The 25233-nt window shown below is 47.2% G+C and overlaps 1 protein-coding gene across 2 annotated transcripts in view; it reads left to right on the top strand.

Moving 5' to 3' along the window:
- UFL1 (UFM1 specific ligase 1) overlaps positions 1-25233 on the top strand; it is a 195768-nt gene that overhangs the window by 22974 nt on the left and 147561 nt on the right. For both annotated transcript variants that reach the window (XM_029595397.1, XM_029595398.1), the window contains exons 3-5: positions 769-797; positions 3533-3630; positions 14356-14470. In XM_029595397.1, the coding sequence (XP_029451257.1) occupies positions 769-797; positions 3533-3630; positions 14356-14470 (242 nt within the window). The remainder of the gene's footprint in view (positions 1-768; positions 798-3532; positions 3631-14355; positions 14471-25233) is intronic.

The following is a 25233-nucleotide window of genomic DNA, read 5'->3' as shown; positions in this document are numbered from 1 at the left end:
TGATCCTAAAATCTTGTAAATAATGAACACTCTACATAATAATGTTCGCCTCAGCCAAAGAGAGTCATTTTTCTTTTTGGCAATTCTCTTGACATTGATGGTTTGTGCGAATGTTTGCAAGGCACAGTTTCAGTAATGTACAATACATTAGCAGCTTTGGTGTATTGGATCAAACGTAGTATTAGTAGAAACCAACTTCCCTGATGATTGCCAGAGTAATGAAAATGAATTAAGAGCTGCAGACCTTCATAGCAGCTCTGCCTGGATCCCCCCAGTGACTCCTCGTTTTTGCCTGTCCAAGGAAAGGCAGAGGGAGGGGATGTCTGGAATCACCCAGAAGTGGCACACAGATGATACAGATGGAATGCTTTTTTTTTTTCTTTTTTTCTTCAGCGTTCCAGCACTGCCACATTTACATTTTTATTAGATTATTTCTTTGTAGGAGAGAGGGACAATTTTTTTTCCCATTAAGCCCTGTTACTCAGTCATCATGCACAGAGGATTTAAAGGGATGACAAATTCATCCAGGAGGTTCCAAAGGCAAATGGAAGGTGGTTGTGGAGGTGCAGCACCCCAATTGAGTGAAATTAATTTGAGACCAACACTGAAAGAAGTCCATTCAGTCTGTGTGTCTGAGCATGCCTGTCACTGCAGCATGTACTTCCAAGGGCTAACGTTGCTTTGTAAAGCTGCTGAAATGTATTATTTGTACAAGAGGTGTGTATTTTCACTAAAATTTATTCTGCCTTTTTTTTTTTTTTTTTTAAGGTCGAGTAAACATTGTTGACTTACAACAGGTAAATGTTTTCATTCTTTAAATAAATCCTAGTCTAATGGTGTTCTTTTTTAAATGTACATTGTTGGTAGAAGGAGCTTTAGAACTGCTTGTCAGCATGAAAAAACCCTTTCTGTCCTTTCATTTATTTATTTATTTTTAATTTTTATATACCGAAGTTCTTGTAGGGACTACAAATCACTCCGGTTTACATAAAACATTTCATTATAATGTTATTTAAATGGCAAGAAGTTGTACTCAGAACTAAGAGTCTACTTTCTGGAATGCAGGCATGCATCCACAGTCCATGCATACGTGTGGATCTGAAAAATAAATACCCCTATTGGAGTCCTCCTGCTTCCCCTCAATGTCCTGAGCATTTGGTATTGATAGAAGGATAGGAAAATAGACAAACACAGCAATCTCATAAGGCTTCTTTTCCTTCAGAAAGCAGGCTGAAAAGCAGTCACTCAGTGACGCTGCCATGCAGAAAGCTCGCGTTGGAGTCCCAGCTCACATTCAGAGAGTGTGAAAAGTCCCAGGTTTGATTCTGGCATTGGACAAGCTGTATGAATTTGGAGGCAGAGGCCTTGGCTGTGCTGTGCAAGCATCAGCGTCTCTGCAGAATTTAAAGCTGGCAGGCTGCAGCTGGTAGGAGTTCCTAAGCAATCACGTCAAAGCCCCAAATTAAAAGGTTCATTGAGTCCAGTTGAGGAAATGGATCAGCAAATCTAAAAAGAATTAAAAAAAAATGCAATTGAAAAATGTGGAAACTGAAAAAATGCTCAGCTTAAGGACGTGACACTGCTTGGACCCTCCTTCCTGCTGCTGCTGCTTCTTGCTATGTCACGGGAAGACCTTAGGGTATCACCTAGAAGGTGAGTTTGCCTGTGGCAAATCTAGTAGAATCTGAGAGGGTCTAAGAGATGCCTTGGCCTGTTGCCTGGCATTTTCTTGAAACCGAGACAGTGACCATTAGAAATAGATCAACTATTGGGGATCTGGTGGGTACTTGTGAGGCGGACTGGCCAGTGTCGGAGACCGAATGATGAGCTTGATGGACATTGGTCTGACCCAGCATGGCACTTCTTATGTTAATTACCAGGTCTGGGTTTTATTTTATGGATTTGGAGGAACATTGTGTTTTTTTTATATTTGGTGGTATTCATTTCTGGTTCATGAGGGCTGCAAACCAGTCTGGTTTTCAGGACAATGAACAACCCTGCAGAATGCCACTCATGCTACATGTGAGCAGTCTTTATGGTTTTGTAAGAAGGCAGGGGTTAGTGGGAGGGAGTTAGACACAGGGAAGGGATTAGTGAGGGAGGAACAAACACAGGGTGAGGGGGGATTACAGATAGAGGGAAGGTTGGGGGGGGGGTTACAGACACTGGGGGAGGGTTAGGAATGCGAAGCACAGACAGAGGGCAGGGGAAATAGATACAGGGAGGATGTTAGGGAGGCAGGTTACAGATACAGAAAGGGAATTAGGAAGAGGGGTTAGGGGCATTACAGATGGGGGAGGGGCAGGAAGAGGGGGCTGGCAAGGGGTGTTAGACACAGGGAGGGGCAGGGAGAAACGGTTAGTAAGGGTCATTACAGACAGGCAGGTGCTTGACAATGTCTTGACCTCAACTCCCCTCCATCCCCCAGATGAAAAAGGACAGCCTACAATCAAGTCTCCCCCAGCGGCAGATTCACGATGTCGGACTGGCCTGGGTATTCGCCGCCCAGGACACATCATGTGGTCTGCCGAGCGCGGCTCTGTCACAGCTGCGCACGACAGACCACGTGACTGGAGCGAACGGCCCACTGGGGGATGTCCGATCCCCCGATAGGCCAATCCGCCACTGGTCTCCTCCACCCATAGTGCATATGGAGGATATTTTGGCCCAATGACCCCTCTCCCCATCTCCTAGAGTTTACTTGGTGGGTCTTCAGCCCCCAGCTCCCCTTCTACCCTGTCCAAAGTACGCTGAAGGTGTTTGGAATAGGAGCAGTCCCAGCTTGTTGCTGCCTTGTTGGCTCTGCTTTTAAAAGTGCTCCAGATGATCTGAACCTCTTATTTGCTTTGCATGTGGATACATGTTTTGTTGTTCTGCTTGTTAGTGGGATGGGGAGGGGAGACTACCTGAAATGCCAGCTTCCTCTTGTTAACAGTTACATTGCTGTTTTGGTTTTGACAGCAACAGCTCCAACTTTCTTTGCTATTTTTTTCATCTTTGGAGAAACTTGAAAAGAATCCAGCTGCTTGTACTTAACAAGGTCTATCAATCAGTGAGGTCAAACCTTTTAATCTTTCTAGAATGAGAATTCAGTGAGAGCAGATCTAGGATGAGATATTAATTTTGGACAAAAAAGGCAGAGGAAAGTGCAAAAAGCGTGCAAGCATGTGCCGTGGAACTTTATACCTAATTCTTATTTTATTAAGTATTTTCACCAAAAGTTCCCCAGTGCTTTTCTGTACATATATGTACTGCTGTCTAATTTTTTTTTTTTGTGAATTCTTTTTTGCCCCTTCTTGAAGTTGCTTTAAATTCAGTCCATGGACAAAAGAGACACTATTTCAAAAGTCTGCAGGTAAACATTTGCTGCTTGTGGAGGTCGAGGGCTGAAACTGAAATCCAGCCCTGGGAATCCCTTAGCAAGTTTTCAAGTGGAGCCCTCTGTTTGACTGACAGACATAACATAACTTTGTGGTTTGGTGTGATGGTAATCTTTATTTTTAATTTTCTCTTTTTTTTTTTTTCTCCCTAGGTCATGAATGTGGATTTGGTCCATATTGAAAGCAGGGCTAGCGACATTATTAAGTCAGACAGAAATGTCCAGCTGGTGCTCGGGCAGCTTGTGGATGAGTGAGTACACATGTTGCATAAGAGAGAGTGTACATTGCCCACATAATATCCCATTGATCTGAGCTTCTGCCAACTTTTTGCCTTAATGCATTTTACAACATAATGAGACAGATTAAGCTTTGTAATGTAATCCTGTTAGCAGGGCTTGCACTGCTCTGACTTCAGCATGATGAAGGCGCAGCTATTACTCAGAACCTGTCTCTGCCTGGTAAATGATGTATTCTTGAAGTATTTTAAAGCCAGCAGAGATCCTAGCCATCAGAGTTCCTAACCTATTGGGTATGTCAGAAGCCAGAATTGGTGAGAGTTACTTGCAGGACATTATTGCTCCTGACGCCTGTTATCTACCGTGTTTCCCCGATAGTAAGACACCCCTGATAGTAAGACGTAGTGGGAATTTTAGGGGGGTCGGCTAATGTAAGACATCCCCCGAAAGTAAGAGCGCCGAAAGCAGCCCCCACCGGCAGCCCCCAGCGCCGAATCGCAGGGGTCGCACAGGCGCTGTGGGCCTGTGCGCGCATTCATTCACTGCCGGTGGGGGCTGCAGTGAATGAATGCGCGCCTGTGCGACCCGGCCTAGATGTAACACGCGACCACCCGCCGCCCGCCGGCCGTCTCGAACTAACGCGCGCCCACCCGCCCGCAGCCTAGATTTAACACACGACCACCCGGCTCCCGCCGCCGGCCGCCTGGACCCACGCGGCCCTCCGACAGGTATTTAAAAATAATTTTTTTTTGAACACTACGTCTTACTTTCGGGGGATGTCTTACAGGTTTTTTCCAATATAAGACATACCCTGAAAGTAAGACATAGTGGGACTTTTTGGGGTAAAAAGAAAGTAAGACGCTGTCTTACTTTCGGGGAAACACGGTAGTTAGCAGATTTGCAGTACTGTCCTGTGTTGCAAGGGAACGTGTGAAAAGGGATTACAACTATAATTAACAAGGAGATACTTAGTCAAGCATAGGACACAATCCTGTTTCACATGATCTTTCTGACTCCCCTAGAAGAAAAGCAAGTGAAATGCCCATTTTAAGAACTTAAGAAGTTGTGATACTGAGTCAGTCCAAGGGTCCATCAAGCCCAGCATCCTGTTTCCTGTGGCCAATCCAGGTTAGAAGTACCTGGCAAGCACCCGAATGTTAAGAAGATCCCATGTTACTAATGTCAGTAACAGCAGTGGCTATTCCTTAAGTTAACTTGATTAAAAGCAGTTAATAGACTTCTCTTCCCAGAACTTATATTTTTTTAAACCCAGCTACACTAACCACATTCTCTGGCAACAAATTTCAAAGCTTAATTGTGCATTGAGGGGTAGATTTTAAAAAAACGCGCGTTCGCGTACTTTTGTTGGCGCACCAGTCGCAAACAAAAGTACGCTGGATTTTAGTAGATACGCACGTAGCCGCTAAAATCCAGGATTGGCGCGCGCAAGGCTGCCGATTTTGGGCAGCTGGTGTGCTTTTGGGCCGCTGGCGCTCCGAGACGTAACCCGGGGGCGGTTCCGGAGGGTGCGGCCACGCCCCTGGACCGCCCCAGGCCGAAATGCCGCGTCCCGCCCCCAAAACGCCGAGTCGATCGGCCCCTCCCCCGACACGCCCCCGACAAAAAACCCCGGGACTTACGCGAGTCCCGGCAGACCTATGGAAAATAGGTGCGCCGGCGCGCAAGGCCCTGCTCGCATAAGTCCGGGTGGATTTACGCAGCAGGGCTTTTAAAATCCGCCCCTGAGTGAAAAAGAATTTTCTCCGATTTTGTTTTAAATGTGCTAATTGCTAACTTCATGGAGAGCCCCTAGTCCTATTATCCGAAAGAGAAAATAACCAATTCACATTTACCCGTTCTAGTCCTCTCATGATTTTATAGATCTCTATCATATCTCTCCTCAGCTATCTCTTCTCCAAGCTGAACAGCCCTAACCTCTTTAGCCTTTCCTCATAGGGAGCCGTTCTGTCCCCTTTATCATTTTGGTAGCCCTTCTCTGTACCTTCTCCAATGCAATTATATCTTTTTTGAAATGTGGCGCCCAGAATTGCACACAATATTTGAGGTGCGATCTCATCATGGAGCGATACAGAGGCATTATGACATTTTCCAATTTATTCACCATTCCCTTCCTAATAATTTCTAATGTTCAATTTGCTTTTTTCACCACCGCAGCACACTGAGCAGAGGATTTCAATGTATTATCCACTGTGATGCCTATGAGCTGTCGCTTCTGCTCCAAGAGTCCATGAATGACAAGCACTGGTCTCTTATTCACCACATCTTCAACTCTTCCACAATGGAGTGGTTCTGTGTACCCACCCTAAGTTCCTTCCAAAAGTTTCTGCTTTTCACATTTATTTATTTATTTATTTATTTATTTATAAGACATTTATGAATCACTCTTCCCGATTAAGAATCACGCAAAGTAATATACAATCAATATAATAATACACATCAGGTAAAATAAAACTAAAAAATAACAAAATCTGCACACATAATTAAATACTTAAAACAATTAAAATGTTGAGGTATCTGTTGTGTACCTCGCCTGACAACCTTCAATATACTTTATTTTTTTCTACTGCTCAACCTGTTCTAGCCCCTTCCATACACTTTAACTTCTGCATTAACCAAGCTATTGTATTGCCTACATTTTTTCCCAAGACCACAAAAAGAGAAAAGCTTACATAAGAATATGCCATACTGGGTCAGACCAAGGGTCCATCAAGCCCAGCATCCTGTTTCCAACAGTGGCCAATTTAGGCCATAAGAAACCTGGCAAGTACCCAAAAACTAAGTCTATCCCATGTTACCGTTGTTAGTACCGTAATAGCAGTGGCTATTTTCTAAGTCAACTTAATTAATAGCAGGTAATGGACTTCTCCTCCAAGAACTTATCCAATCCAATCCTTTTTTAAACACAGCTTTACTAACTGCACTAACCACATCCTCTGGCAACAAATTCCAGAGTTTAATTGTGCGTTGAGTGAAGAAGAAAAAAAGCAAACAGAATGTTGGGAATTATTAGAAAGGGAATGATGAATAAAATGGAAAATGTCATAATGCCTCTATATTGCTCCATAGTGAGACCCCACCTTAGTTTTAAATGTGCCCCATGCTAACTTCATGGAGTGGCCCCTAGTCTTTCTATTATCTGAAAGACTAAACCAATTCACAACTACCCATTCTAGACCTCTCATGATTTTAAACACCTCTATCATATCCCCCTTCAACCATCTCTTCTCCAAGCTGAAAAGTCCTAACCTCTTTAGTCTTTCCTCATAGCGGAGCTGTTCCATTCCCCTTATCATTTTCGTCGCCCTTCTCTGTATCTTCTCCATCGCAGTTATATCTTTTTTGAGATGCGGTGACCAGAATTGTACACAGTATTCAAGGTGGGGTCTCACTATGGAGCAATACAGAGGCATTATGACATTTTCCATTTTATTCATCATTCCCTTTCTAATAATTCCCAACATTCTGTTTGCTTTTTTGACTGCTGCAGCACACTGAACCGACAATTTCAATGTGTTATCCACTATGACGCCTAGATCTCTTTCTTGGGAGGTAGCTCCTAATATGGAACCTAACATCGTGTAAGTACAGCAAGGATTATTTTTCCCTATATGCATCACCTTGCACTCTTCATTGGGGATACCGCGGCCAGCAGCCTGCCTTGCCTGTGGGCAGTCCTCATTGCGCGAGGGGCTCTGCTCAGCCTGGTGAGGAAGGCCCCTCGGCAGGGCAGGCAAATCCAGCTCGGGGACAAGTTCTCCAGCGCATGGCCAGGCTGTTCCCAGGTCGGCAAAGCCCGGGAACGGTGGCCATCTTGGGTTTTTCTACAGCTCCTGAATCGGAGCTGCCTGAGGCTGGGGAGCCGGTTTTCAGTGATTTCCTCCCCCCCCCCCCCCCCCCCAATTTGAGCCCCAAGGCCCCCCTACCCTGGGAAAATTAAAACTCGTTTTGCCTCAGAATTTGTCCTCCTCCATAAGTCCTATTTGGCTAGCTTGCAGGAGGAGGAGGAGGGCTCCCTCCCTGGCCCCCCCTGGCGCAAATTCCATGCCCCGCGCCGCTACCTATGTGTCCTGCCGCGGAACCTCTGGGGTCCTTTCGGGTGCGGGTGGTCCCGGGGGTGATCCCCCATCCCTGGATCCAGTTCTTCCGGATCCCGATCCCACTTCTGACTTAGCGAGCACACTCCCACCCTTGGAGGGGACGATCCTAGGGTTCTCCACATGTTTCAGCATGAGGAGTTGGAGCCCCTCATCCCTTTTGTCCTCCAGGAGCTGGGGCTGGAGGGGCTTCCAGTGGATACCCTTACGGCCTCCTTGCCTAAGAATATGGACCCGGTCCTGGCAGGACTCAGGGCCCTGACAAGTGCTTTTCCTTTTCATCCTATGCACAAGTTGCTGCTTTTGCGCGAATGGGAGGCTCCTGAAGCGGGACTCCGGGTGGGGTGGGCTATGGATAAACTCTACCCCCTCCCGGAGGAATGCTTAGACATGTTGAAGATCCCCACTGTGGACTCCTCGGTTTCTGCGGTCACCAAGCACACCACTATCCCTGTGGTGGGATCGACAGCTCTGAAGGACGGACAGGACTGCAAGCTCGAGGCCCAAATGAAACTTATTTTTGAAGTCCTGGCTCTGGGGGTCCAAGCAACTATCTGCAGCAGTCTCATGCAGCGGGCAGGTCTCAGGTGGGTTCAACAACTACTCGGCACCCAGGACCTCCCGTCTGCAGAGGCAGAGTAGGCTGAACGTCTGGAAGCCGTTATCGCATATGGGGCTGATGCGCTCTACGACCTCCTGCGTGTCCAGGCGAAGGCGATGGCCTCGGCGGTATCCGCTCGTCTGCTCCTCTGGCTGCACAGTTGGTCGGCCGACCTGTCCTCCAAGGCCCGGCTAGGCACATTGCCTTTCAAAGGTAAGTTGCTTTTTGGAGAGGACCTTGAGAAGCTTATTGACTCCTTGGGGGAAAATAAGGTTCATAAGCTCCCGGAGGGCTGTCCGAAACAATCTCGTTCCTTTACCCCCACCTGTCCTCGCTTCCGGGGACAGAGGAGGTTTACGCTCCGCGGACGAGGCGGCTTCTCTTGGGGTTATTCTTCTCGGTCTCAATCTTGGTCTCAGCCCTTTTGTGGGCGTCGTTCCTTTCGCGAGGGCCAATCCCAGCGCCCCTCCCCTAAGCCTGCCACATAATGAAGTTCAGTCGGCCCATTCCTTGGTCCCTTTTCTGGGCAGTCTACTCTCCCTGTTTTTCGAGAAATGGGTCATGATCACGTCGGACCAGTGGGTCCTCGACATTGTCCGAGATGGTTACGCTTTCGAACTTGTTCACGACCTACCAGATCTCTTCGTCTTCTCCCCATGCAGTCATCTCAAGCGGGAAGCGGTAGAGCAAACCCTCGTCAGGCTACTGGATCTGGGCGCAGTGGTCCTGGTCCCAAAAGTGGAGCTTGGCGCAGGCCAGTATTGTATTTACTTCGTGGTTCTCAAGAAGGACGGGGCGTTTCGGCTAATCTTAGACCTCAAGAGGGTCAACCGGGCCCTCAAGGTCCCACATTTTCGCATGGAAACCCTGCGAGCGGTCATTGCGGCGGTTCGCCCCGGAGAGTTCCTTGCCTCGCTCGATTTGACAGAGGTGTAATTCCATCTTCCAATTCACCGTGATTATCAGAAGTATCTTCACTTTCATATCCTCAACCGGGATTTCCAGTTTCGCGCCCTACCTTTTGGCCTTGCGACCGCACCACGCACATTCACCAAGGTCATGGTGGTGGTGGTGGCGGCCCTCCGCCGGGAAGGAATCCTAGTCCACCCCTATCTGGACGACTGGCTTGTTCGGGCCAAGTCGGAGGCTCTTTGCAGACAGGCAGTGGATCGGGTATTAGCTCTCCTTGCATCTCTCGGTTGGATAGTGAATTTCTCCAAGAGCAAGCTTCAGCCCTCCCAGGTGCTAGAGTTCCTGGGAGCCCACTTCGACACTCGCGTAGGCAAAGTATTTCTGCCTCGTGCGCGGGCCCTCAAGTTAATCGACCAGGTTCGGAATCTGCTCTGCTTCCTCTTCCAACGGCCTGGGATTACCTGCAGGTCCTAGGGTCCATGGCTTCCACCATAGACCTCTTTCCCTGGATTTTTGCTCATATGCGACCGTTACAGAAAGCTTTACTATCCCGTTGGCAGCCGGTATCAGAACAGTTTCACATAGTCCTCCCTCTTTTGGACTCTGCCGTTGCTGCCTTGCAGTGGTGGCTTTCGCTTCCTCATCTTCTCCGGGCCACTTCGATCTCCACAGTGGACAATAGTAATCACGGACGCCAGTCTCTCGGGCTGGGGTGCGGTCTGCCTGTCCCAGTCCACTCAAGGGATCTGGTCGCCGGTTCAGACTCGTTGGCACATCAATCGCCTGGAGGCCCGGGCGGTGCATTTGGCTCTGCAGGAGTTTCTGCCCCAATACGCAGCAAAGCGGTGAGGGTTCTCTCTGACAACTTCACCACCGTGGCTTACATCAACCATCAGGGGGGCACCCGCAGTCGCCTGGTGGCCCTAGAAGCCAGCTGGCTCTTCGTCTGGGCGGAACAACATCTGGAGTGCCTGGCAGCCTCCCACATCGCAGGCAAGGAGAACGTTCAAGCCGACTTTCTTAGTCGTCAAGCGCTTGATCCGGGAGAGTGGGAACTCTCGAAAGAAGCCATGGATCTGATTGCCGACAGGTGGGGTCCCCCTCACCTGGACCTCATGGCGACCTTGCACAATGCCAAGGCCAATCGCTTCTTCAGCCGCTGGAGGGAGCACGGCTCGAAGGGCGTGGATGCTCTGGCTCTCCCTTGGCCCACGGACGTCCTTCTGTATGTGTTCCCCCCCCCCCCCCCCCCCCCCGTGGCCCCTGGTGGGAAAGGTTCTTAGGAGAATAGAACTCCACCGAGGGCCCGTGATTCTGGTTGCACCCGAATGACCTTGCAGACCATGGTTCGCGGATCTCGTCAATCTGGCGACGGATGGACCCCTCTGGCTAGGCCATCTTCCTCTTCTACTTCGGCAGGGGCCCGTATTTTTCGAACAGGCCGATCGCTTTTGTCTAGTGGCCTGGTTTTTGAACGGCGATGCCTGAGGCGTAAGGAGGAGGTCATTTCCACTTTGCTACGAGCCTGGAAGGAGTTGACTTCTCTAGCTTACGTGCGTGTTTGGAAGGTCACTGTTTGTGAGGAGTCGGGTGTCTCAGCACGCTCCGCCCCGGTCTCATTGGTTCTTACTTTTCTTCAGAAGGGTCTCTCCAAGGGCCTTTCCTTCAGTTCCCTGCACGTGCAAGTTTTCGCTCTCGGCTCTCTCCTGGGTCGGGTCGAGGGTCATCCCCTAGCAGGCCAACCGGACATGGTTCGGTTCCTGAAGGGAGTCAAACACCTGCGTCCGCCCGCTCGCATTACTTGCCCATCGTGGAGTCTTAATCTGGTCCTCCAGGCCCTCAGTGCTGCCCTGTTGGAACCTCTCCGTCGGGCTACGGTAAAGGACCTCACGCTCAACACAGTTTTCCTTGTGTCTATTTCCTCTGCTCGGCTGGTCTCCGAGATCCAAGCATTGTCCTGTCGGGAACCTTTTTTGCGCTTCTCCGATTCAGGTGTTTCCCTCAAGACGGGTACCTTTCTTCTTGCCAAAGGTTGTCTCTACCTTCCATGTCAACAAGTCGGTAGAGCTTCCAGCATTCTCCTCAGAGGAGATTGCAGGAAGCGCTGGGGGCGATCTTCGTAAACTGAATGTCAAACGAGTTCTACTCTGGTATCTTCAGGTCACCAATGACTTATGGGTCTCGGACATCTTTTTGTCCTCTGGAGTGGTCCCAATCTGGGTAAACCAGCTTCTAAGACCACTATTGCGCAGTGGTTGAAGGAGGCGATCTCCTCAGCTTATCTTTGCCAAGGTTGGGTGGTCCCAGAGGGCCTAAAGGCTCATTTGCTACGTTCTCTAGCTACTTCCTGGGCGGAGAGTCAATTGGTTTCTCCACAGGAAATTTGCAAGGCCGCCACCTGGATGTCTCGGCATACTTTTGCTTGTCACTACCGTCTGGATGTGCAAGCGCCGGTTTTTGGTTCGTTTGGGCGACAAGTGCTTTGAGCGGGACTGTCTCTGTCCCACCCGGGATAGGGAAGCTTTGGTACATCCCACTGTCTGGACTGATCCGGGTACGTACAGGGAAAGGAAAATTAGTTCTTACCTGTTAATTTTCGTTCCTGTAGTACCACGGATAAGCACAAACAATAGATGCCTGATCTTTTTCCAAATGTTTATTAAGCAGAGACGTGTTCAAAAATCGCCCGACTCAGGCCGAGTTTCGCGGTTCAAAAACCGCTGCTTCAGGGGCTTCAACACTCCACAGTTATGAAAAAATCTCAGTAGTGTATTTCTCATCCGATGTACAGTCAATTACTGTCAGCAATGCTTCTGCAAACAGCAATTCACTCCCGGTCTCTGTAGCAGCAGTCTCTGCTTAATAAACATTTGGAAAAAGATCAGGCATCTATTGTTTGTGTTTATCCTTACGGCTATCATAGATCGCCTACCTCTTTGTTTTCTTGTACCACGGATAAGTCCAGACGCCCTTCCCTGTTTGTCTTTTTCTGACTGTCTACTCGAAGCTTATTATTGCAGATTCGCAGAATTTGATACTTCATTTTCTACAGAACACTGAGCAATTACACCGGAAGCCTTGGTTGTTCGAGCACCAAGTATATGCAAGAGTGGTTAGTCATACATGTGTGTTACTTTGTTCTACAGTTGCTCAATTGAGCTTTATAGTTACTTGCTTGATCCTTTTCTTGTTTTGTTGTTTTCTGCTTTGACAGTGGTTATACTGAAGGGCTGCAGGGTAGGCTCTGTCTTCATATAGGATACCCTTTCAGTTTTAGTCTGTCTCCACCTGCTGGAAAGGAGGCTCAACCTACGGTCTGGACTGATGTAGGGATCTGACAGGGTGCCAGGAAGTGTTATCTTAGCCCTCGGGGGGGTGAGGGAGGTGCTATTAACATGGCTATCCCAATTTTAGAAGTTGGAGACAGCATCCTGTCTCCAACAGTGGCGAATCCAGGCCATAAGAACCTGGCAAGTACCCAAAAACTAAGTCTATCCTATGCTAGTAATAGCAGTGGCTATTTTCTAAGTCTACTTAATTAATAGCAGGTAATGGACTTCTCCTCCAAGAACTTATCCAATCCTTTTTTTAACACAGCTACACTAACTGCACTAACCACGTCCCCTGGCAGCAAATTCCACAGTTAATTGTATGTTGAGTGAAAAAGAACTTTCTCTGATTAGTTTTAAATGTGCCACATGCTAACCTCATGAGAACATAAGAACATACCATACTGGGTCAGACCAAGGATCCATCAAGCCCAGCATCCTGTTTCCAAAAGAGGCCAAACCAGGCCATAAGAACCTGGAGTGCCCCCTATTTCTTCTATTATCCGAAAGAGTAAATAACCGATTCACATCTACCCGTTCTAGACCTCTCATGATTTTAAACATCTCTCTCATATCCCCCCTCAGCCTTCTCTTCTCCAAGCTGAAAAGTCCTAACTTCTTTAGTCTTTCCTCATGGGGGAGCTGTTTCATCCCCTTTATCATTTTGGTTGCCCTTCTCTGTACCTTCTCCATCACAATTATATCTTTTTTGAGATGCGTCGACCAGAATTGTACACAGTATTCAAGGTGCGGTCTCACCATGGAGCGATACAGAGGCATTATGACATTTTCCGTTTTATTCACCATTCCCTTTCTAATAGTTCCCAACATTCTGTTTGCATTCAGGTACTGAAGGTATTTCCCTATCCCCAAAGGGCTTACAATCTAACTACCTGATTCACTAAGGCCTTAATGAATCTGGCCCTCAGTTTGTACCTGAGACAATGGGGGGTAAAATGACTCGCCCAAAGTCACAAGGAGTAGCAGTGGGATTTCAACCCTGGTTTCACTGGTTTGTAGCCTGCTGCACTAACCACTAAACTACTCCACTACGCAAGCAAATTAATTGAGAGAACCCCTCCAGTATCACCCTTGAATGAGATGAAGCTTTGAAGAAACACAGAACTAAGTGTCCCATTAAATTTGTGAATATTAAAAAAATAAATAAATAGCCTCAATACTTTGCAAAATGTTTGTTTTATGAATGTAGAAGCATCAAAGACAATAGAGTGGTGAAGTGAGGAAGAGGGGAGAGTGGATGAAAGCTTAAAGAAAGGGGAGCGAGTGAATGTATGACTGGTTACATTATTTCTTGTAGTAGTTATAACGTATATATTGTATCGCAGCTAAGTCTCCATATGCAAGATAAATGTGGGTCTCAGGTTACCAGTTAGGATCAAAGATGGTCTCTCATTTGGAAAGGTCGAGGATCACTGAATTGACATGAGAGGAGCACATGGAGGTTAAGTGACTTGTGCAACTCAAACCTGTGGCCTTCTGATTGTAACCTTGAGTCTTATTTAGCTCTGATGACTTGCACACATCATATTCCTTGTTGACTGACTTGCAGAGAGGAGGAAAAATGGAGCAAGTTTATTGAATACCTTTCAGAGTTTCTGTCAGAACAAAGGTCAAATGAAACATGAATAAGTGGATAAAGTACATAATCCACTTTGGCTTGCCCCGAATCACTAGAAGGACAGAAGAGCTGTGCTTGGATTATTGAGGATGTGATTAAGGAAGAATTCTGTGAAAGATTTTTTTTTCTTGGTTTCACATTAGCAACTATCTGGACCAGTTAGCAGAGGAAGTCAATGATAAACTGCAGGAAACCGGCCAGGTGACAATATCAGAGCTTTGCAAGACATACGATCTGCCAGGAGACTTTCTGCAGGAGGTGAGTTCATAGCATTGTCATACTGCTTGTGTTGGATGTTAATGCCCACTGGCTAGGCCCACACCATTCATTATAGATCAGGGGTTTAATTAGTCATTCTATGCTGAAACGGAGGGGGAATTGTGAAGCTTGAAGGTCATAAGTCATCTAGTCCATGCCGGACTCCAATAACATTGTATATTTTTTTCAGCTGCAATTTAAAAAAAAAAATTGTTTGAGTCAAGTTTACATGGGTTTCTTTTGTTTTATTTATATTTTTTAAGTACATTGCCTGTTTCCAACAAAGGAGTGTCTTGTGTAGGGAAAACTGCACTATCTATCATAGTAGATTATTCTAAGGGACCTAGCAAATGTCCCTGATGTTTTATTTTTTAATATAAGCATGTTCTTGAGTTCAGAAACTATTGCAGTTGAGTGTGCCTCAACCTTGTTGGTGCAAACTGTCACAAAGCTTTAAAGAATGCAGAAGTTAGCAAGTGTCAACCAGCTTGCACTGATGACTTTAAGAGCATACTAATATGATATTATTACTCTAAAAATATATATGTTGAATGAATTAGGTATTGATAAAAGAATAGCTGTACACAGGGCATGAAATTACAGGTCTAACTGCACTACCAAAATAAAATTTATACTTGCCAACTTGCTCATGCTGAGATCGATGTAAATTAGCAAAAGGAATGGAGGTGACTAAATTCAGTCAGTGTTTTCTACTACATAGAGTAGTGCCACTGATAGCCATATAGGCACTGGAGGCCATAATCCAAAGGGCTCACATTGGTCTAAGTTCTGCAGTAACTTTTTTATCTGCGAGATTTAGGCCAATTATCAAAGCAAAAATACACCTGCAGTTTTGCTTTGATTATTACCTAACAAAAAAAAATTCCTGCAGAGATTTGCACCCACTTTCTCTGCGGACAATTTTTCGGAATCAAATAATGCACCTAATTTGTATGTTCAAAGTTATGCATGTTTTATTCTCCATCCTTCCCCTGCTCCCAGGAACACCTCTGCAATATGCGGATATACTACGTGTGTTGAGAAATGTGTATTCTTTTACCCATACACAGGGTGAGCAATAATCCAAGAGCCCATTTCTGTGGTACCTATAGAAATACCTTTGACCATTGCTCTTTAAACTTTTAAGAAGCTATAAGGCATGGCAAGAACAACTTGCCCAGTGAACAAAATTCACAAGAAAGGATATAGGGAGAGAACAGGGAAGATAGGTAATGAGGAGCTGCAGAGAGAATGCATTTATAAGCAAGTAAGAGAATCTTGAACTTTATGCAGAAGTAGATGGAGAGCCACTGTAGAGACTTGAGAAGCATATGGTCATAGCAATGCTGAAAAAAGATAAGTTGTGCAGCTGAATTTTGAATAAGTTGCAGTGGAGAAAGATGGTTCAGTGGGATGCCTGAGAAGAGCAAATTGAAGTAAGCCTAAGGGAGAGGAGTTGAGAGAATATATGAGCATTTTGGTAGCATGCTCAGAAAAGAAGGGATGGATTTTAGCAATGCCGTGGAGGAAGAACCAATGCACTTTAGCAGTGCTTCAGATGTGCAAAGAAAAGGAAAGAGGCATCAAAGATTACCCTATGGTTACTGGCCAAGGGAACTAGGAAGATGAGTGTCCTTCATAGAGACAGAAAAAGGAGAAAAGGGAAAGCAGGTTTGGGGGGAAAAGACAATAATTTTTGTCATAGCCATGCTAAGTTTTAAAGAAGGCAGTGGGCATCCATGGGAATTCTCTTGAGTTTGGCTCAGAGTCTGAGTTGAGAGAGTCAGGTTAGGGTGAGGATAGAAATCACTGAACTGATGCAGCTGATATACTGATAGTGCTATAGCACGACTGGCTATGGGAGAGAGCAATCAGTAAACACTTTGGTCCCCCATGCTGCTGTTCTCATCTTTTCTTATGACCTGTTGTTTTCAGGGATGCACTGGACACCAAGAAGCTGTGGAAGGAGGTGAGAACAGCAGCACCAGAAACCAGAGTGCTTCATGCTTGCTCCCCTGCCATAGCTTATTTCAGTGTAATTTTGGTACGGTTCCACACCAATTGCATAGTTACTGCTGCAGGAGAAAGAAGCACAAGGTGGAGACATAGAGGAAATAGTGAGAGAGCAAAGGGGATAGTGTGAGAGGCACAGAGTAGGAAAAGCGAGCAGAGAGAGCTAAGCCAAAATGACAGCTCGAAATGTGCACCTTGGTTGTATGGGGCAAATTTAAGCTTCTAGGTGCGTGGGCACAAAAGTTCCTGTGGATCTTACATCTGCTTTATTTGTGGGTCGACTGTACACAGAAATCAAATTCATGGGCAAAACATAAAACATGACGGCACAAAAGACCATCCAGCCCATATAGGACTGGCATGTTATTCTTTTCATACTGCTAAAGATACGACCCAACTGCCAGCCACAGAGTGTGATCATCTGTACATTTTTCCTGTTCGTACCCCAGATCAGTCTAGATAAGTGGGTTTATGCATCCCTACCAGCAGATGGAGGCAGAGAACAAAACTTTGAGGCACTGCTACATAACTGAGAGTTCCACCTGCAGTCCCTCAGTATTTCTCTGTCTTCAGCAGATTATAGAGGTGCAAACCTGCAGTCTGGAGTTTAAAAAAAAAAATAATTTTTTTTAGGAGATTTCAGCTCCCTGAGGTGCTGGGTTCCTTCGTGGGCCATCTCTCGGGTTGAGCAGGGGGTTGGATATCTTTGTTCTGACTCAGCCTTTGTTGTCAGGGCCAGGGGTCCTGGTTCTCTCACCCCCTTGGTGCTCGGCCTCCTTCAGAAGCAGGAAAGTATTTGAATTTTCTTCCCTTCCCTGGCCCTGTTTATGTGTGGCTTTATGTTTTAAGTTGTTTGAGGGGGGGGGGGGGGAGAAAAAGAGCTGTTCCCTGGCAGAAGAGGAGCAGGGCTGAGGCAGTTGAGGGGCTGGATTTCTCTGCCGGGAGGCAGGTAAGGGTGCGGGGGGCGGGGGGCGGGGCAAATTAATTCCTCAGTCGGGCCCAGGAGCTGTCATCAACACCGGACAGCATTGTTTTCTCCTTGCGTCGGCAGGGGCTAGTTTTAGGCCTGATCGTGTTGGCATGCTGCAACCCGCGCAGTGTGGCAAAGTTTGTCTCGTCTGTGGTTCGAAACAGGCTGTCTTCGATTCCACCGCATTTTGCAGGGAATGTGTCTCGGGGGGGGGGGGGGGGGGGGGGTGTGGCAGGAACACGAGGTTGGCTAGGCCAGTTCGGGAGGCCCCGGAGGGGGTCAGAGGAGGTGATGGCCATTTTGTCAGCACCTTCTGGGAGTCAGGCTGCTGTGGCAGAGCCTTGAAACTCCCCTCCCATGCTGTTTCCCGTGGATCAGGACCCTGATAGTATCAGGGGAAGGGAAAGAAGTACAGGGTGAAGTGGACCTGGACCCTTCTTCAGATCCAGAAGCTTTTTCTGTGGATTTTGTCCTTCTCCATAAGGCCTATTTGGCCAGAAAGGAAGCAAGGAACAAGAGGCTTTTGTTCAGGAAGTCCCGGATGGCTAAAAAGCTTGGGGCATGCAGAGTCCGGAGGGATCCTGCAAGTCTTGGGACTCAGTCGGGCTGCGGAAGAAGACGACTCTTCAGAGGAGATGGATGTTCCGGATCAGATGCAGGGGAGGGCTGGTGGATCCAGATGTGGACCCTGTTAGTACCTTAATGGATCTGATGCAGGATCTGGCTCAGGATCCTGTTATTGTGTTGGGGAATCCAATGCAGGATCCAGACGAGGTTCCGATTGCAGATGGTGACGATCCTTAGGTGGTTCAGCTGTTCCATGGGGATGAGCTGGACCTGCTAGTTCCCCAGGAAGAGCTGGGGATTAAGGTCACTCAGGAGGATTCGGATAATGAAGGGGTAAACCCGGTCCTAGAGGGATTATGAGGACCCCACCCCCCTAAGGCTTTTCTGTTACTGAAGAAGGTGAAGAAGCTGGTGGAATGGGAGTGGGAATCTCCCGAAGCGAGCTTGAAGGTGGCCAGGGCTATGGCTAAATTATATCCCTTGCCGAAGCAGACGTTGAAGTCGTGGAAGGATTCCTAAGGTGGATGAGGTGGTGTCCGCAGTTACCAAGAAGACGACCATCCCGGTGGCAGGTTCAGACGCACTGAAGGATGTCCAGGATTGGAAACTGGAAATTTTACTTAAAAGGCTGTTTGAAGTGTCAGCCTTGAGTCTGTGTGCGGCAGCATGTGGAAGCTTGATGCAGAGAGCCTGCTTGTATTGGGTGTAGAAGGCGCACGATAAGCGGTCGGGATCGGTGTCTGAGGTGGCTCAAGCTACCTGCTTGGAAGTGGGAGTGGTCTATGTAGCGGATGCCCTGTATGACATGATCCAGACCTCTGCCAGGAGCATCGTCTATGCAGTGGCTGTGCGGAGACTCCTATAGCTGCGAAATTGGTCTGCGGATGTGTGGTCTAAAGGCCAGCTGTCCTTCCCCTTTAGGGGCAAGCTGCTGTTTGGGGAGGATCTGGAGTAGCTCATGAAGCAGTTGGTGGAGTCGAAGGGTAGTAAGTTGCCTGAGGACAGGAAGAACTCCAAGCAGTCCTTTCCTCCATGAGCTCGCTTCCAAGAGGCGAGGAGGTTTTGCGCTGGCAAGAGCCCTGGGCCAGCGGTGCAAAAACAGAATTCGGGCAGGCAGCAGTCCTTTTGAGCCCAGTGCAGACCTCTGAGGGATGGTGGGTCCCAAGGAGGGGGCGGAAATAAGATTGGCCAATGAAAGCAGACTGGTCCGTTCCTCTCTGGTGGCTATCAGATGGGGATTGTCCCTCTTTTTTGCGAGGAGTGGATCAAGATCACCTCGGACCAGTGGGTCCTGGAAGTGGTAAGAGATGGCTATGCCTTAGAATTTTCTCATACTCTCAGGGACGCCTATGTAATCTCCCACTGCATCTCCTGATCCAAGTGAGAGGCGATGCAGGATACTTTGCAACAGCTCCAGCTCCTGCACGCCATTGTTCCAGTGGCCCCTCAGGAGAGGGGACAGGGTCAGTACTCTATGTACTTCTTGGTGCCCAAAAAGGAGGTGAGTTTTTTGGCCCATTCTCAATCTGCAGAATGTCAATGCCGAGGTTTCTGATGGAGTCGTTGCGCACTCTGATTGCGGTGGTGCGCAAAGGGGAGTTTCTAATGTTGTTGCACTTGTCAGAAGCTTATCTCTATATTCTCATTCAGATTGAACACCAGAGCATCCTGGGGGAGCATTTCCAATTTCGAGCCCTTCCCTTTGGGTTGGTGACAGCACTGTGCAAGTTCACAAAGGTGATGGTGGTAGTGGCGGCAGCGCTCAGGAAGGAAGGTATCCTGGACGATTAGTTAGTGTTATAATTAGTGAGGTTTGGGTGGACCCTTGGACACTGCGGCAGCTGACCACGCCCACGGGGGGAAGTCCTGTGAGGGGCCACAGGTCAGGCTCAGCTTAGGACACATAAACACAGAGATTGATCTTTTATTAGACAATGTGATGAAGCCACCAGAGGTGGCAGTGGTGAGCAGTAGAAGTAGCCCGGCTGGGTTAGTATCCCTCAGGCACTGGAACAGCGACTCATCCAGTAGCAGTGCTGTAGTGGAGAGAACTGAGAATGAGTACAGTAGAATATGCACAAGCCCAGTATGGAGAACCCCAGGATAGGGAGAGCAGGCCCTTGAGGAGCGAGTACCTGATCCCTGAGAGACTTGAAGGTGGTACTCACACAGCGGTTCCACGTAGGAGATGGCACTAGGGCTGGATCGGAGGCAGGCCCTCGAGGAGCGAGTACCTGGTTCCAGGGAACAACTCTGAGGTGAAGATGGTAGTACTCACTGGTGTTGAAAATAGCGAATCCTTCCAGGCAGAAGAGAAGGTAGGAGCAGGCAGCGAGTCAGGGAACATGGGCTCTCGAGCAGCGAGTACCAGTTTCTTGATAGCGACCTGAAAAGCAAGTGAGGCCCCCGAGTAGCATTAAGAGTCCAATGGAATTGGAGGCAGAGTAGCTGGGTACGGAGAGCGAATCCCATCCATAAGGAATTCCCTTGCTAACTCAAAGGCTAGCAAACAACATAGGCTTTAAATATCCGGGCAGTGTGATGTCATCACAGGGGGACGCCACTGAGGTTCGCGCCAAGTAGGAAATAAGAGTGAGGGCTGCGTGGCGCGCGCGCGCTAAGGTACTAGTGGAGCATGGCGGGAGGCAGCGCTCAAGCTGGTCTGGGGACGCCGGAGAGGATGGCAGGCAGACCCTGTGGCAGCCAGGCGTCCATCCACAGCAAGAGGAGGTGCAAAGAAAGAAAGGTAGGCGGAGTGAAGCCATCAGGAAGGGATGGTTGCAGCGTTAGTACAGGCAGAGTTGGAAATGGAGTATTGTCGCTCAATCCAGCAGGTCCTGCAACTCATGGATTCATTGGGCTGGGTGACAAATCTGGTAAAGAGTAATTTAAAGCTGACCCAGTCGTTGGAATATCTGGGGGCATGCTTTGATACCCGGATGAGGAATGTGTTTCTGACTACGGAGAGGGTAGTCAAGTTGCAGAGTCAGGTCCTTTGGCTGCAGCATTTGTCAGTTCCCAGGGTCTGGGACAATTTTCAGGTCCTGGGTTCCATGGCTTCTATGCTGGAGTTAGTTCCATGGGCCTTTGCTCACATGCGCCCACTGCAGAGTGCGCTGTTATCCCGTTGGAATCCGCTTTTGGCAGAATTTCAGGATGTCAGGTCCAGTCTCTCATGGTGACTATGTCAGCACAATCTTGAGAAAGGGATGGATCTGGAAGTATCCGGGTGGTGGTGACCACGGATACCAGCCTCTCTGGTTGGGGTGGGCAATGTGTCAAGGAAGATCAGCCCAGGGGCAGTGGTCGTTAGAGGAGGCGACCTGGTCCATCAATTGGCTGGAAACCAGGACAGTGCACAAAGCCGTACTGGCATTTCTCCCACTCATTCAAAACAAGGCAGTGCAAGTGTTCTTGGACAATGTGACAACAGTGGCGTATATCAGCTGGCAGGGTGGAACAAAGAGTTGTCTAGTAACTCTGGAGGCACAAGAACTATTTGTTTGGGCGGAGAAACATCTGGCAAGAATAGCTGCTACCCATGTAGCCGGAGTGGACAACGTACGGGCGTACTTCCTCAGCAAACAGCGTCTGGATCCGGGGGAGTGGGAGTTGTTGGCAGAGGAGTTTTCCTTGATTTAGGCCAGGTTGATCAGACCAGCAGTGGACCTCATTGCGACTTCGGTTTTTCAGTCGCAGAAGGGAGGTCGGCTCAGAGGGCATTCAACCCTGGCTGGCACATCTGTTGTATGTGTTTCTATTGTGGCCTCTCGTAGGTTGAGTGCTGCGACACATCGAGCTTCATCTAGGTAGGGTGATTCTGGTGGCATCTGAGTGGCCGCACCAGCCGTGGTTTGCAGACTTTCTTCATCTAGCAGTGGAAAATTCCTTTTTGCTTGGTCCATCTGTCAGGGCTGTTGCAGCAGGGGCCCATATTTTCTGACCAGGAGGATCGCTTCTGTCTAGCGGCTTGGCTTTTGAGAGGTGGCAGCTCCGTTTGAAAGGTTAATCTGAGCCTGGACAATTTTCTCAGTGGAAGGGAATGGACAGTGGAGTGCCTCAGGGATCTGTATTAGGACCCTTACTTTTCAATATATTTATAAATGATCTGGAAAGAAATACGACGAGTGAGATAATCAAATTTGCAGATGACACAAAATTGTTCAGAGTAGTTAAATCACAAGCAGATTGTGATAAATTGCAGGAAGACCTTGTGAGACTGGAAAATTGGGCATCCAAATGGCAGATTAAATTTAATGTGGATAAGTGCAAGTTGATGCATATAGGGAAAAATAACCCATGCTATAATTACACAATGTTGGGGTTCCATATTAGGTGCTACAACCCAAGAAAGAGATCTAGGTGTCATAGTGGATAACACATTGAAATCGTCGGTTCAGTGTGCTGTGGCAGTCAAAAAAGCAAACAGAATGTTGGTAATTATTAGAAAGGGAATGGTGAATAAAACGGAAAATGTCATAATGCCTCTGTATCGCTCCATGGTGAGACCGCACCTTGAATACTGTATACAATTCTGGTCGCCACATCTCAAAAAAGATATAATTGCGATGGAGAAGGTACAGAGAAGGGCTACCAAAATGATGGGGAATGAACAACTTCCCTACGAGGAAAGACTAAAGAGGGGTTAGGACTTTTCAGCTTGGAGAAGAGACGACTGAGGGGGGATATGATAGAGGTGTTTAAAATCATGAGAGGTCTAGAACGGGTAGATGTGAATCGGTTATTTACTCTTTCAGATAGTAGAAAGACTAGGGGGCACTCCATGAAGTTAGCATGGGGCATATTTAAAACTAATCGGAGAAAGTTCTTTTTTACTCAATGCACAATTAAACTCTGGAATTTGTTACCAGAGGTTGTGGTCAGTGCAGTTAGTATAGCTGTGTTTAAAAAAGGATTGGATAAGTTCTTGGAGGAGAAGTCCATTACCTGCTATTAAGTTCACTTAGAGAATAGCCATTGACATTAGCAATGGTAACATGGAATAGACTTAGTTTTTGGGTACTTGCCAGGTTCTTATGGCCTGGATTGGCCACTGTTGGAAACAGGATGCTGGGCTTGAAGGACCCTTGGTCTGACCCAGTATGGCATTTTCTTATGTTCTTATGTGAATGCAACTTTGCTTCAGGCAAGGAGGCCTTCCATGTCATTGACTTATGTCCGAGTGTGGAGAGTGTTTGAATTGTGGTGTTTGTAGAATAGGGTGCAGCCTTTGAATGTGGATGTTCCTCAGATTCTGGCCTGTTTGCAAAGCGGCTTGGCTAAGGGTTTGGCCTATAATTCCCTTTGGATTCAGGTGCAGCTTTAGGGGTCCCTTCCAGGTAGAATTCAAGGAAGACTGTTGGCCTCTCATCCGGATGTGGTTCGTTTCATCAAGGGGGAAAAACATCTTGTTCTCCAGTCTAGAAGATTTGTCCAGCTGGAATCTGAATTTGGTTCTTCAGGTGCTGTGTGGTTCTCCCTTTGAACTGCTTAGAAGGGCTCCTTTTTAAAGGATTTAACCCTGAAGGCTGTTTTCCTGGTGGCTATCTGTTCAGCTAGAAGGATTTCTGAACTGTTGTGTAGGGACCCTTTCCTGCGTTTTTCAGAGGTTTGGTTTCTTTACATAAGGTTCCTTCCTTTTTGCTTAAGAGTGGTATCCTCTTTTTGCCTTAACCAAGTTGTTGAGCTACCGGCCTTTCAAAATTTGGCAGCTGATGCTCCAATGGCAAGGGAGCTTCACTTACTGGATGTGCGTTGGATTCTTTTGCGATATCTTAAGGTGACAAATGCCTTTCAGAGATCTTATCATCTCTTTGTCTTGTTCAGTGGTGCAAGGAAGGGTAATAAGGCTTCTAAGGGTACTATTGCGTGATGGTTGAAGGAGGCGATAGCTTCGGCTGAGATCTGTAAGGGCTGGTCAGTGCTGGAGGGATTGAGAGTGCATTCCATTAGGGAGCAGGCAACCTTGTGGGTGGAGTGTCAGTTACTTTCTCCGCAGGAGATTTGTAAAGCAGCAACATGGTCTTCTCTTCACCCTTTTACCAGACATTACTGCTTGGATGTGTGAGTGCCAGAAGAGGTGACTTTTGGGGAAAGTGTGTGGGTCTTTCGATGTCCCGCCTGGAATAGAGGAGCTTAGGTACATCCCACTTGTCTGGACTGATCCAGAGTATGAACAGGAAAGGAAAATTGGTTCTTACCTGCTAATTTTCATTCCTGAAGTACCACAGATCAGTCCAGAGACTCGACCCCATCTTTTGAAAGACTTCCTTGCTTCTGGATGTTACTGAGCTGGTATGTGATATACTCAGATTAATGGAAAGTGTACATAGTTTGGTATATGCTTTGTGTTAATGGGGCCTAGTTTTCAGGGGCTCCAACTTTTAAGTCTCTGTTCGCCCAAGGTTTATTGGGGTTTGTTAAGCTATATATCTTGACTTGGGTACAGGTCAATATTGAGGGACCGCAGGTGGCACTCTCGGTTATGTAGCTGTGCCTCAAAGTTTTGTTCTTTGCCTCCATCTGCTGGTAGGGATGCATAAACCCACTTGTCAGGAATGAAAATTAGCAGGAACCAATTTTCCTTTCCTTATTGGGTCTCTCTCTCTCTCTCTCTCTCTCTCTCTCTCTCTCTCTCTCTCTCACCAAGTCCTTTCCTCTTTTGGAGTGAATCACAATAGTTCATTAGTTTGATTGTGTTACACATCATCTGTGGTTAAATTGCTTTAGATTGAATGTTTTCAGTCTTAATCATTAACTTGTATTGTTACAAATGATTGGTCAGCTTAAGTTTATTAACATTTTGTTATGTTTGTTTAAATATTTTTATTAAGAAGTTTCAAAGAAATAGGTACATAACACGAAGCTATAACATAGAAACCGGATCAGATACATTGGTGTACACTTTCCAATGTCTGTGCACTATACATATAACTTACCCCCTCCCAACCACCCAGATCCCCATAATACAAACCTCTCTCCCCCCAACAGTGATTAGCAAAGGTATTATCTGCACAAGACAGAAAAGAGAACTAATAGTCATTAAGTTTTACACTTCGAGCTCTTGGAGACAAAGATTGCAAGTAAAGTTCCCAAACAGGGAGAAATATCTTTTATGTTTCCTCGTCAGATCAAATTGATCAATGTACTTTTCATTCAAACATATAACATGAATTTGATTCCTCCAAGGCGTAAGAGTAGGGGAAACATCGCC

The sequence above is a fragment of the Rhinatrema bivittatum genome, chromosome 3 (assembly GCF_901001135.1).
Source record: "Rhinatrema bivittatum chromosome 3, aRhiBiv1.1, whole genome shotgun sequence".
NCBI classification, from domain to species: domain Eukaryota; kingdom Metazoa; phylum Chordata; class Amphibia; order Gymnophiona; family Rhinatrematidae; genus Rhinatrema; species Rhinatrema bivittatum.
The sequence above is the reverse complement of the archived record's forward strand: the minus strand, read 5'-3'. Positions and strand labels throughout refer to the sequence as shown.